At 36.4% G+C, this 13,890-nt stretch overlaps 1 protein-coding gene and 1 long non-coding RNA gene across 4 annotated transcripts in view; one reads left to right on the top strand and one right to left on the bottom strand.

Moving 5' to 3' along the window:
- Positions 1 to 13,890, bottom strand: part of CNTN1 (contactin 1) — a 351,259-nt gene that overhangs the window by 117,184 nt on the left and 220,185 nt on the right. For all 3 annotated transcript variants that reach the window (XM_029953985.1, XM_029953984.1, XM_029953986.1), the window contains exons 11-15: positions 13,660 to 13,784; positions 12,909 to 13,026; positions 6,667 to 6,817; positions 1,470 to 1,597; positions 987 to 1,162 (exon numbers count right to left, since the gene is read on the bottom strand). In XM_029953985.1, coding sequence (XP_029809845.1) covers positions 987 to 1,162; positions 1,470 to 1,597; positions 6,667 to 6,817; positions 12,909 to 13,026; positions 13,660 to 13,784 — 698 coding nt within the window. The remainder of the gene's footprint in view (positions 1 to 986; positions 1,163 to 1,469; positions 1,598 to 6,666; positions 6,818 to 12,908; positions 13,027 to 13,659; positions 13,785 to 13,890) is intronic.
- Positions 7,303 to 11,676, top strand: LOC115304012. The gene is made up of 2 exons (XR_003914301.1): positions 7,303 to 7,392; positions 10,509 to 11,676. It is a non-coding gene; the product is annotated as an uncharacterized LOC115304012 (long non-coding RNA).

Consider the following 13,890-nt stretch of genomic DNA (forward strand, 5'->3'; position numbering starts at 1 on the left):
ACCCTTGAACAATGCAGGGGTTAGCAGCACTGAAGCCCTGCACATATTGAAAATCCATTATAACTTTGACTCCCCCAAAACGTAACTTCTAAGAGCCTTCTGTTGAATAGTAGTAATAGTTTAATGGTCAATTAATACATATTTTGTATGTTACATGTATCATACACTGTATTCCTACAACAAAGCAATCTAGAGAAAAGAAAGTACTATGAAGAAAATCATAAGGAAGAGAAAATAAACTTACGTTACTGTCCTTACTGAAAAAACTCCATGTGCAAGTGGACCTGGCCGTTCAGGTCTATAACTGCTCACTGTAACCTAGGCCGTCCTCTCTTATCCCAGTGATGTTACCATGCAGGCCAGCATCCCTGCATCCCTTCCCAGTCTTTTCCTTTTAGTTTCTTTATTTCTATACAGGGACACCACTATGTTTAATTATAGGACTGTGTCATGTATGACTTCCTATTCTAAAAATACAGCCATTCAACCCTCTAAAAATCACGTGACTCATTCTTCAACCCTCCCATATTCATATTTTGTCTATTTCGTACCCTCAAAGAAGAAGAGAAATGCCTTAAAGTCATCATTATAACAAAGGATAAGCTCTGTGCTCTTATCTCATTTAAAATGAATACGAAGGCACTAGATCCAAGAGTACAGACACAATGAGGCATAGTACACAGCAATATCAAAATGACATTATAATTAAAGGAAAGATGAACCTAAAGCCCAATGAATATGTATTGATTAATAGCTCTACTAGAATCCTTACAGCCAGCCATTTTTAAAAAGGTTCAGGGGTGCTACAGTTAATATAAGTAAACCCATGAAAAGCTTTTTTCTTTCTTTCTTTCTTTTTCTTTTCTTTTTTTTTTTTTTGGCCTGTTTTTCAGTTTCATGTAAATGATTGTAACAGAAGGAGCTGCAGTGTAGACACATGGGCGGGGTCACTAGAATGTTAATAAGATGAAACTTAAAATACATACCATAAAATTCCGCTGGTAATGAATGTTCTCTTTGTTAAAATCGATCACATAGCCATTGAAGGACCAGATAAACGTGAGATCCAGGGCGGGATCAGAGGATGCCGCACACTGCATGGTAGCATTTTCTCCAACTGTAACATCAGCATTAAGTGGGGCCAATATAATTCGCGTGGGATCTACACATTCAAAAAAAGGAATAAAGCGCAATTCAAGAAAACATTAGCTATATTATCTAGTACATTAAAAGAATAAAAATCAATACATTTTTACAACACGTCTGAGCAAAGGCAGAAAGAGGTTTTCAGATTCAAATTCCAGGAACAATTTCATTAAGCAAAAGATTTGTCCAAAAGGCTTTTGAAATGGAAACTTATCAACACATGGATTGTCTTGGAAGCTTAGTGGTAAATCATGTCTTATACTATATTAGAAACTAAGTACTATTAAACTAGAAAAAATGATGTTGATCAAATGGTCTCTTACCTGTAATAACAAGAGTGCCAGTATTATTAGCCCTCCCTCTATTATTTTCTGCAAAGCATGTATAGATTCCTCCATCATTCCTTGTAATGTTATTTATTTCCAAGCTGCCATCTTCCCAAATGAGTATTCTATTCAAATGAGAAAATACATTCTTCATAAAACTAATTTAATGAAACATTTTACTGTTCTGTCTTAGATTACAGACACTATCTTTTGATCATTACAATTTATACAAATTACTTGACTGTAATATTTTCTAAAGATGAAAGATTCTAGCATTTGTTTATAATATTTTTTAACACTGATAAATTGTTTTAGAAAGCCATCTTCATCTTTCTCTTGGACTACTGCGTCATCTCTAACTGGCTTCTTGCTTTTACCCTCGCCTGTCTATAGTCTCTTCTCCACATGTCAGCCAGACATGAAGACGTAAGTAACGTAAGTCACACCATGTCACTCTTCTGCTCAGTGAGATCACTCTGCAGTTTGGCTCCCTCCAGTGATTTCCCATCTCACCCATAGTAAGAGCCACAGCCCTTTGATTGGCCTTTTAGGCCTTGGACAACCTCAAAGCTCTTGCATATTGGCACCTTCAGCAAAGCTTTGCTTAATAATTCTAGTTAGTATTGCATGCACACACACGGTACCACTGCTGTCCAGGCCCCCCATCTCAACCCTCTCCTAAGATCTCCTCTCCTAATATGCATGCCATCATCATAGACTTCCATTTTCCTTACTAATCTATCCTTCCAATCTATCTGTTTTGCTTCAGCAGGTAACATATCCATTCATTCATTCATTCATTCATTCATTCAAAAAGGAAAATCTGTGTGTCAGGAACTTAGAAGGAGTAAGACATGAATTACTGAGCACAAAGTCAATCAACCTTTTTTGTAACTGAAGCAAATGGTTTTTCATACATTGCCATGAAATGACTTAAAAACTGCCACGGAACAGCCTCAGACCAGTCACAGGCCTGAAATAAAGGAGTCCAGGGCTTCCAGAAATATAACCTCAGCACTTCATTCAGACTGGCATTTCCATAGCTACAGAGAAACGCAAGTATAAGTTTTTAGGAATGTTTAAAGAAGGATATTCTAAAACCTCCCTTATTAAGAGCTTCTGTCACAGATTAATATTTAGGAAATTCTTTCAATGGGACTTACATCCTTCATACTAACAGAACCTCAATCTATTCCCTCTGTCTGCCTCTTCCTCAGAGGCTGGAGACTAAAAACTCATTATATATAACTATAATGTATTTAACTTGTGTATTTATTAAATAACTTTACTATGTTATATAATAACTTTGCATTTTGATTCAATATTGAATTGCCTATCATTAGATTTTCACTTTCCTTAATGTACCATTCTAAAACCTTAATTTATCTCTGAAGTTTGGCACACCACATGCCTACAATTCTCCATCTATTCTACTTTAAGGGCAGAGCTTGAGAAAGGAAAAACACCATATATCTACCTTATTAATGAAAATCTCCACATAAGAAAATACCAAAAAGTCCACCAATAATACATTCCAGGATTTCCTTTTGCCTCTTTATCCAGTTCCAACTTAAATTCATTTCAGAATACTTTTAATTCCTTGAAGAGAAACTGCAGTATCAACATAATATAACCACAAAAGCAACTATTTGATACTGCAGAAGCGTTGGCACGTGCTCTGAGTTCTCCGTGTGAGAGGGGGAATGGATCCACACAGCTGTCGTGCTCAGAAATCCATCCTGTGTTTGAGCCCAGGCTACACTTTCCAAAGGCTGCTCTCAGCCAATGACAACCTAAGAGGGATGTTAAGGCAGACCTGTTTCTAGAAGACATGAGATTCTTTGGGGCCATGTGAGCTGAAGGACTCTCCAGGGGCCTCACCCTACTCAGATCTGCACTGTAATCTGAATCATTTCAATGGGTCTTCCTGCCTTCCCTTTCTCCTTCATCTGGAGTCAGATCTGCATCTCGGTCAGCTGGCTGTCCAAACCTCTACCCAGCACCCTCTCTATTTTCCCACAGCCGTAGGTGCTGCCATCAATAAGTCTCTTGAATACTTAATCCTGTATTGGCATCTGCTTCTCGTCAAATGCATAGTAACCAGTCCCAACATTAATGTGCCACACTTTTTTTCTCACTAAAACCTAGTGTAAGCCCTTAGCCAATGTTCCACCACTTTATTGTTTCATTATTTTCCTAGTGAAACTATGAAAATTTATAGTCAATTTGCAGTGGAAAGAACAACAGCAATCGTTCTTTCTAGAATCCACACTAATACTCTGTTTTCTCACATTAGCTCTCAGTTAACCTAATATCCACAGTATAGTCTTCTTTATGTCACTTATTTCACCTATTCTTTCAGCAACTTATATCATGACACTAAACTTAATTTTTGGTAAGATATTCAGTTAACTTGATTTTTCCTCTAATAATGGTCCCTATTCTTTTTTATATAAATTTTTCTGTTTCTTTATTTTGACAGAAATAGAGATGGTATGAGTGTGGGAGGGGCAGAGAGAGGAGAGAAAGAATCCCAAGCAGACTCTGCACTGCCACCTCAGAGTCTGATGCAGGGGTTGAACTCACAAAATCAGACTCTTAATGGACTAAGCTGCCCAGGTGCTCCTAATGGTCCCTATTCTTAAGTCAATGTAGATTAAACTCTCGTGATCTTATCCATATTTTCAGATAATGTGATATGGATAAGCAGTGCAATAAACTAGGAACTACGTGGTCTTTAATAAATTAGTCACTCACATTTGCCAAAATTACCCCAGGATAACCTTCATCATATTTGCTAGTTGGTAAAGCATATTAACTCTAGAGAAGAAAAGCATTTCTGAGATACTCTCACATAAATGGCTCATAGAGAGATCACTTTAGAGCTGATAGCAGTTCATTAAATATGAAATGAACAACTACAAATAAATTCTGTTGTAAAATGTATATCATTTAGCTCCAAATAAAATCATACAATTGAGGACCTAATTACAATTTATCAAGATTTATGTTTCCTCTCTACGGAGAGGAAATATCACAGAAACCTGTCACAAGCCACTAATCAAGTGCGGCCAACTGGAATATGGAACCATTTTCTGTGGTTGTATTAATCACCAGAGATTACAGTTATGCTTAAAGACAGTTATTCAGGTGCTCCTTGAATATTATTTTTAAACAGAAATATTTTATTTCTCTAAAATAATTTACTAGTTGAACTTTTCTTTATACATACTATTTTACCACCTTGAACTTTATTTTTATGTGAAGTACTGTATCTATTATAAAATGGTGTTTATAATCTGAAAAATTAATGGATTAAAGCAGTGAGCAAAAATTGGATTTATAGAGTCTTTTTGTCAAGCAGTAATGCAATTTGATTCAAAGGCAAAAAATATTCTGACAGGATTAAAATAGTAAGATCTTAGAAGCTAGACCTTTCTTTTCCTTTTTTGAACATAGGTTGATATTTAGGAAAAACAAGTCCATGAAACAAGGTTCTGAGAAATCCTTGGTCAGAGAGGCTCATGACGTTGTTCCTCATCAGAATCAGAGCAAGATTTTTTCATTTAGGGGAGAGAGTTAGTGGCGGGGCAAGTCTGCTGTGGGGGTACTAAGTACCTAGAAAAGGGACTTACCTTTGACCACAGTCTCTGCATTTCTCATTGTTTGATCATTCACGTTTCCACAGAAAACTGAACAAATTAATTCTTCCTTTAACACTGATTCTTCTAGCATCATTTTGCTAAGGTCTTAATAACTCTTAGTCGAATCTATTTACTTTAAAATTTAGTGTGTTTGTGGAAGTAACTACAGCCCCTGTGCACTTTCCCCTCCCCTCCACTCTCTCTCTGTCCCATACGCAGCCCCACTCATGGTGAGAGTAGTAAGAGAACTGCGTTCATTCCATGTCAGTAGGACACAAGACGAAATTTCAGTTTGGAGATTATCAATATACTTTCAAAATGTATTTTAACCTTTCCAGGCTCTAGATACATCAAAATAGAGATAATAATACCCACTGTACCTACTTTTTAAAATTATTATTGTGATTATCTATCTTATGCACTTTTGCTAGAATATTCTTTTTGAATGTAAAAAGTTCATTTTCTCCCTTATTTAAGCCTTTAGACAGATTTGGTCACTCAAAGATGGGGTCCAAGCCCCCTAACATAGAAAACATTATTGATGAGCTGGACTACTAAGTTTTATTTCTTAAAACTCTTCTCTACTTTCTTCTAAGGACAAACCATAGTTTGAATTTTTCAAAATCCTACACTCCCTGCCTCAGGGCCTGTTTACATGCTCCTTTCACTGCCTATAGTATTTCCTTCTTCACCTTCACATCCATTTCCTATCCTAACTTTCTTTTCTCCATACTTTACTACCCACTATAACCTTATCTTCTTGTAGGAAATTTATAGAAACAATTCGATGTGGCTTCTAAAGAAATCCTATGGAATCCCCATGCTTTATGTTTTATCCTAAAGCTGCCAAAACATTGGTGATGGTCTACTTGTTAGAAAGATGAGAAATTCCAGTTTATTTAAAAATATGGGGAAGGGCAACTGGGTGGCTCAGTCAGTTAAGTGTCCTCCTTCTGGTTAGGTCATGATCTTAAGTTTGAGCCCTACATCAGGCTCTGTGCTGACAGTTCAGATCCTGGAGCCTGTTTCAAATTCTGTGTCTCCCTTTCTCTCTCTGCCCCTTCCTTGCTCGTGCTCTCTTTCTCTGTCTCAAAAATAATAAACATTTAAAATTTTTAAATAAAAAGATGGAACAGATTATTTATTCTTTGAAATCACCTTTATATTTTTTCTATTGAAATATTTAGTAGGTTAACTGCATAAAATTAAATCTAATATGAATGGATACAGAAGTCCTTGTAAGGGGAAAAATAAGTCAGAGATCCTATTTTATTTCCCATTATTCATTTTTTCCTGAGGCCTTGGGCAACTTACCAAAAATCCCTGAGTCACAATTTTATAAGTACCTTATAAATTATAGAGGCCTAAAAATGGAACCTTTTTTTTTATAACATAAGTATTTCTTACTTTCATTTATCTTAGAATTATGGTATCTTCTGCAGAGGAAAGTTAGAGCAACCAATATTTACATTAGTCCTCTGTAAAGTCCTCTTTAAAATAAACTTGGCCAAATAGTACATCGCAATTGGATTTCTAGTTTCCAAACTGACCTGCTGCTGTTGACAAGCCACTCTGTCCCTTTACTCCACGAGAATTTTGGCTTGGGTGCTGCTTTGGGTTTGCACTCAATTATGACCCTTCCTCCTTTAGCAGCCAAGATCTTTTTCTTCATAGGATTCATTTCAAATGTTGGAGCCAAAGCTAAAAGGATACAAATGATTATTTTTCACTAAAAAGGAAAAACAAAACATTTCTTCTCAAGCATGTTTTATTCTTTTGATTAATAATCAACAGAAAAGATTAATCTCCCAAATAGTATCAGATATGACCAATAGATATTTCATACTTAGTATTCATACATTTTTTAAATTTGATAACTCTACTGAGGAATATTTTACTTCATCAAATTCACCCATTTTAAATGTACAAATTTCGGTGATAACAGAATTAATTATGAATTTTAGTTACAATCAAATTTACCTTGAAGGTAACATCTAATTTAATTGTGTTGACTCAATTGCACAAGTGAAGTTAGCTGGAAGACTGGAAGAAATTGAGCACCAGTATTAATATTGACATATGGTCATAATTGACATATGGTCATAATATGTCAATATTATGACATATTATATTGGTCATATAATGTCAATATTGACATATGGTCATAATTAATACTCTCAACTACATTTTGAATGAACCATCCCCAGTGTACAAATCAGAGAATGGATATATATTAAGATTATACAATTTGCCAAAGATGCCACAGGTCGGATCAGGTAGGATACACAATTGTGTCTTTTTCCTACTGATTTGCAAGTATGCTATTTTCATTAAACAAAACAATTCCCTCTTCATTATGCAAAGATTTGTTGAGCGCCAACTGTGTGCAGAGACTATGAGATGCCAAAATGAACAGATTTCTGCCTTCAGACCTACCTGCAAACAGCTATGGGAGTGATGGATGCAATTAATTGAAGGTTACATGATCCACCTATAGTTTCTCTTTACATCAAAGTACAGAACAATAATCATGAAAACAGGATATAGAGCCTCTTAAAAGATTACTTCAGTGATGACATGCTCTCTCTTTCTTTAGGTCCCCACATGTGGCTCATTTCTAAGTTCCTTGTATTTTAGCAGACTTCCGGGAGGGAGGGGCATCCATTTATTTCTGTACATCCAATCTCTGTATGTAACTGTGTCCATGTTTTTTTTTAACTGTGTCCATTTTGTAGACTTTTTCAGGCCCAAGTATCTCTTTACCCAGATGTTAACTCTTCATCGCTGGTCCTATGATTTTCAAATCGTATTTGTGCATCAAAATATTGTGATGATCTTGGTAAAATGTTGGGGAAGTAGACCTGGGGTGGACCCGAGATCCAGGGCTTCTAGTGAGCTCTCAGGTGTCGTTGCTGCTGTCGCTGCTCTGTGGACACACTTTTATGGCAAGGGTTTCGTCTGTCCCATTGTTCCTTTAGTCTGAGTTTTGATAACTGACAATAAATAACTAACTGACTTGTGTTGTACACTATCACCATGTGTAGTATTTTGTAGAGGCTCAATAAATATTCTGGGTGACACAATGCTTGTCAAATATGGAAGAGAATTTAATGGAATTATATTTTGGAAAACTAAATTCATCTAGAAAATTACAATTTTTCTTGAGTCAGTTACGCTTTAATGAAAAAGTTGATTTGGTACAGTTGTTTAAATGGCTTCATAGTTATGTAATATTTGAATTTTTACTAGAATCCAAACCATGCTCCTATGTATTTTAGAAGTGCGAAAATGAGGGAATTTTTTCCCCCAAACTAAGAAGACATGCATTTTTTTTTGTCTCTCATTCTTTACTGTGCCTATTAAAAACAATAGAATCTGGTATAGAAAAAGTTGCAAAAAAATATTTGGTGGATGAATAAATGAATTACCTAGGTAGCAAAGGAATATACAGAGAGAAGCATTTTTTTCTAAAGGTAATAAACAAAAATTGACTCAAATAAATATAAAGATGCCCAGGAATATTACTCTAAGGCTGAAAATGCTCAGTTTTTTTTAATAATAGCTGTTAAAATATTGAAATATTTTGTGCTTAAATATGGAGAGATCTTTCAGCCTGAGCTATTGAATTTTCAATTTATTTTGGAACATAGAACTACAAATAAATTTTAATAAAAAAATAGAAAGCTACCATTGGAAAAATGTTCAAAGTCACCTTACATCTTATATAAGAGTCAAAACAATTTTATTGTACTTCATACAAAAGTGATATCAATATCGTATGAAGCCTGAGCCTGAATGTTTGTTTGATACCCAAATAGACTAGATTAAATATATGATCAAAGAAGTTTTACCTTGGAGGGAACAAATGCAATATGATCCTCAGCATTATAATAAGAGGGAAAATTAAAATTAAGAAGGCTTCAACTCTTTTTAAAGTTAGTTTTTGTATTCTTTCATTTTTTTTTAGTGTCCCCCAATTGATAGTGATAGCAATATTTTAAAAGAATTTCTCTTTGGTGTAGAAATAATAAAATAGGCCACAGTTTATAGTCACTGCTTTATCTTTTTGGTAGTCAGTTGTAAAAGAGAAAGTCTGGCTATATCTAGATTCACTGCTTATAACATTACTAAAGCTGATGACAGCTAATTCAAATAAAATGAAAAAGACGACATATTGCAGTAAGCCCTTAATTAAAGTAGTTGTAATGAAAGTAAGGAGAATGTGAGATTTATGGGGTAACACAGAGAAATTTAGTAGATGTGACAGAAAGAAAAGACGTAGTGAATGAATTATGTCATTCTATAGAATAGAGTTTTTCAGAATAAGGTGAGTGAGAGATAATGATTATAGCTTCAGAAATGCCAAGTTTGGGTTATCTGTGAGGATACTATTTGAACATTCCTATTAGGAAGTTTATATTGAGCTCAAAGCTGAGGACAAAAACCTGAGCCAGTGAAATAAAGAATCAATGATAGTTAATAGAAGAAGAAGAAATTATCCAGGATTTCTGAAAATTTGAAAATAATAAGTTAGGACTAATAATATAGAATAAGATAAAAACATGGGGAAGAGAACAGAATGAAACCATAGGAACAGAATCTGAGAGAGAGCAAGATTTCTAACTGAGCAGAGGAAGGAATAAAGAGGAAAAATAAAAGTGACCAAGAAGAAATAATCTGGGTGGAATGAAAGCATGGAGTCACCAAAGCCAAAGGAACAGAGAATTGAAGATTAAAAGAAGAGACAGCATGAAAGATACGAACGTACAGACGCACAGTGAGAAGAGACATCTGCTCACATCAAGTACAGGGTGAGTGAAAAGAAATGAGAACAGGGCAGAGGTAAAGGGATCACAGGCACACCTCAGAGACATTGCAGGCCAGTTTTCAGAGCACCCCAATAAATCAAAAGTCACAATAAGTAAGTCAAAAGAATTTGTTGGTTTCCCAGTACATATAACAGTTATGTTTATGCTGTAGTATAGTCTATTAACTGTGCAATGGCATTATGTCTAAAAATAAACATACATACCTTGATTTAAAAATACTTTATTGCTAAAAAATGCTAAGCATCATATGAGCTTTCAGCAAGTCATAATCTTTTTGCTGGTGGAGGGTCTTCCCTACATGCTGATGGCTGCTGACTGATCAGGGTAATGGTTGCTGAAGGTTGAGGTGTCTATGGAAATTTCTGAAAAAAGACAACAATGAAGCTTGCCCCATTGATTGATTCTTCCTCTCATGAAAGATTTCTCTGTGGCATGTGAAGCCGTTTGATAGCATTTTACTCACATCTGAACGTCTTTCAATATGAGAGCCAATCTTCTCAAACCTGGCCAGGCTTTATCAGCTAAGTTGATGTAATATCCAAAATCTTTTGTTGTCATTTCAGCAATCTTCACAGCATCTGCACCAGGAGAAGATTCCACCTCAAGAAACTACTTTATTTGATCATCCATAAGAAGCAACTCTTCATCGGCTCAAGGTTTATCAGGATGACAGTAATTCAGTCAAATCCTCAGGCTCCACTTCTAATTCTAGTTCTCCACCACATCTACAGTTACTTCCTCCACTGGGGTCTTGAGCCCCACAAAGTCATCCCTGAGGGTTAGAATCGACTTCATCCAATCTACTGTCCGTTGATATTTTCCATTTTCCCATGAATCATGAAAGTTCTTAATCATATCCAGAATAATGAATCCTTTTCAGAAGTTTTTCAGTTTACTTTGCCAAGATGCACCAGAGAAATCATCATCTGTGATACCTAGAGCCTTATGAAATGTAGTTCTTAAATAATAATTTTGAAAGTCAAAATTGCTCCTTGACCCAAGGGCCTCAGAATGCATGTGTGTTAGAAGGCAGGAAAACAACATTAATTGCATTTACATCTCCATCAGAGTTCTTGGGTGACCAGGAGTGTTGTCAAGGAGCAGTAGTATTTTGAAAGAAATCATTTCTTTCTGATAAGTAGTTTTCAACAGAGAACTTAATATATTCAGTACACCATGTTGTCAACAGATGCGCTGTCATCCAGGCTTTATTGTTCCATTTACAGAGCAAAGACAGATTAGATTTAGCACCATTCTTAAGGGCTGTAGGATTCTCAGAATGGCAAATGTGCATTGGCTTCAACTGAAAGTCACCGGCCACATTAGGCCCCAACAAAAGCGTCAGCTGTGAAGCCATATCCTCTCTACTCTAAAAGTCTTAGATTGCATTTTCTTCCACTATAAGGCTATTTTATCTACATTGACAATCTGTTGTTTAGTGTACCACCCTCACTAATTATCTCAGATCTGCTGGATAGCTTGCTGAAGCTTCTACATCAACACTTGCTGTCTCACTTTGCACTTTGATGTTCTGAAGATGGCTTCTTTTCCATAAACCTCCTGAACCAACCTGAGCTGGCTTTGAACTTTTCTTCTGCAGCTTCCTCCCCTCTTTCAGTCTTCACAGAAAAGAAGAGAGTTAAAGCTTTGCTCTGGATTAGGCTCTGGCTTAAGAGAATGTGGTGGCTTATCTGATCTTCTATTCAGATCACTAAAACCTCTCCAAATCAGCAAGAAGTCTGTTTTCCTTTCTTATCATTCATGTGCTCACTAGAACAGAACTTTTAATTACAAGAACTTTTCCTTTGCATGCACAGCTGGGCTAAGTGGTAAGCACAAGAGGCCTAGCCTTTGGCCTATTTCAGCTTTAGACATTCCTTACTCACTAAGCTTAATCATTTCTAGCTTTTGTAGGAGAGACATAGGACTCTTCCTTCCATTTGAACACTCAGAGGCCATTGTAGGCTATTAATTGGCCTAATTTCAATATTGCTGTGTCTCAGAGAATAGGGAGGCTCGAGGTGAAGGAATGTGGGCAGTCAGAACACACACATGTATCGATTAGGTTTGCTACCTTATATGGGTATAGTTCATGGTACCTGACGACAGTCAATAGTAATATCAAAGACCACTGACCACAGATAAATGTACCAAATATAATAATAATGAAAAAGTTTGAAATACTGTGAAATTATGAAAATGTAATACAGAGACATGAAGTAAGCAAATGCTGTTGGAAATACGCCTGCTTGATGCAACATTGCAAAAAACCTTCATTTTGTAAAAATGCAATATCTGTGAAATGCAATAACATGAGACGAGGTATGCCTGTTTAGGAGAGGAGAGATACTTTCTCTTCTGGATGAAGAATACGAAAGGGTAAATGCAGTAAAGATTTAGATACTTTTGAATGTGGATGGGAAACTGAAATATTTGTATTTCAACAGGTTTCTATTTTCATGGCAGAGTAAGAAAGCAATACCAAAGTAGGAATCGGGGTGGAGTAAAGAGCTTGAGGAATGTCTTGAAGATTTTAAATCTCAATTGTAGGGCATGGGATCCAATGGCTGCTAAAATTAGCAAGCCCTGAAGATCCATCTGACACTGGGTCACATGCACTGTGGAAGCATCAATCATCACAGTGTGACCTTCAGGAAATATTTAACACCCCAGACATAGGAGAGAACAAGACGTGTAAAAACTGGTGTGTGTAAAGTTTGCTTTACCTTTAAAACATCTTTTTAAATGATTGTACTCCATGTTGCCTCAAATTTATTTACTGTTCTCTAATGAAAGAAGGAGAATAAAACAATAATATCATCCTGTTCCAAACCACATTTTGAAAGTTGTTAACTCTAGCCATCCAAGATATAATGAAACACGATCTACAGAAACCCTAATGATCATTGTATACTGTGCTGCTTTCTTGCGGAATGTTAACAGAAACCAGAAATGATACTGACCCAAGATCTTCAACTCCGCATTTGCGTAGATGGCTCCATGCATGTTTTCAGCTATGCACTGGTACATGCCAGCATTTTCAAAAGTCACATCATACAGTCTCAACTCCCCTTTATGATACTGAAAAGAACACAAAGCAAAATACATTTCCTTGATAAGCTTTAACACAAGCACTTGTATTTAGATCGGGGCTGGTTTGCCTTTTCATTCAGATACAACATTTTGCCCCCACGGTGAACTAAGCCGGATCGGGTAGGGTTTAAAACCCACTTACCATGCCCAGTGGCTCTTGTTTTATTCATCCTACAGAGCTGGGAGTCCACTTTTCCCTCCTGGCCCAGCTGGGAGGTTACAGAGGGAAGGTACAGAGGGCCCCACTGCTGCTACTGGTGCCCGGAGGCTAAAGGTAGAACCTTCCCTCTTACCTCTGTGTCTGTGGGGTCAGGGAAATAGTGGCCAAAAAAAGAGGACAATATCAGGTAGTAGAGATGGAAAATAGGACGAAGGGTAAAATGTGGAACAAAGGGAAAAATAAGGAGAGAAAGAAAGAGAGAGAGAAGGTAGACATAAGATTGCAGAAAAGTTGTTTGAACTGAAAGAAGATACTTTATTGTTCACTTCCTTGTTTGCTTTTTCTAGAAGACTTTTTTATTTTAGGGCCAGATACCCTTACTGCATTGATTCTCTTGCTAAATTTATTCCAGGACCACTGGAAATGGTGCCTGAGTAGAGACTCAAGATCTACATACATACCGCGTATCCATTTTTCAGCCATCGGATTGTAGGGATGGGCTTCCCTGTGGCCATGCAAGGCCAGTAGAGGTCACTGCCTATGTCCACCTCTGTGTCGTTGATATGCTCTACCCACTCAGGAAACGCTAAAAAGTAAAGAGCGTTGTAAGTTTCAGACGCAAATCGCAACACTCATAACCTCAAGAATACAAGTATCACATTTAGTTGACCTTCTCCTGGAGAATACATCAG

Source organism: Suricata suricatta, chromosome 10 (assembly GCF_006229205.1).
Source record: "Suricata suricatta isolate VVHF042 chromosome 10, meerkat_22Aug2017_6uvM2_HiC, whole genome shotgun sequence".
NCBI lineage: Eukaryota > Metazoa > Chordata > Mammalia > Carnivora > Herpestidae > Suricata > Suricata suricatta.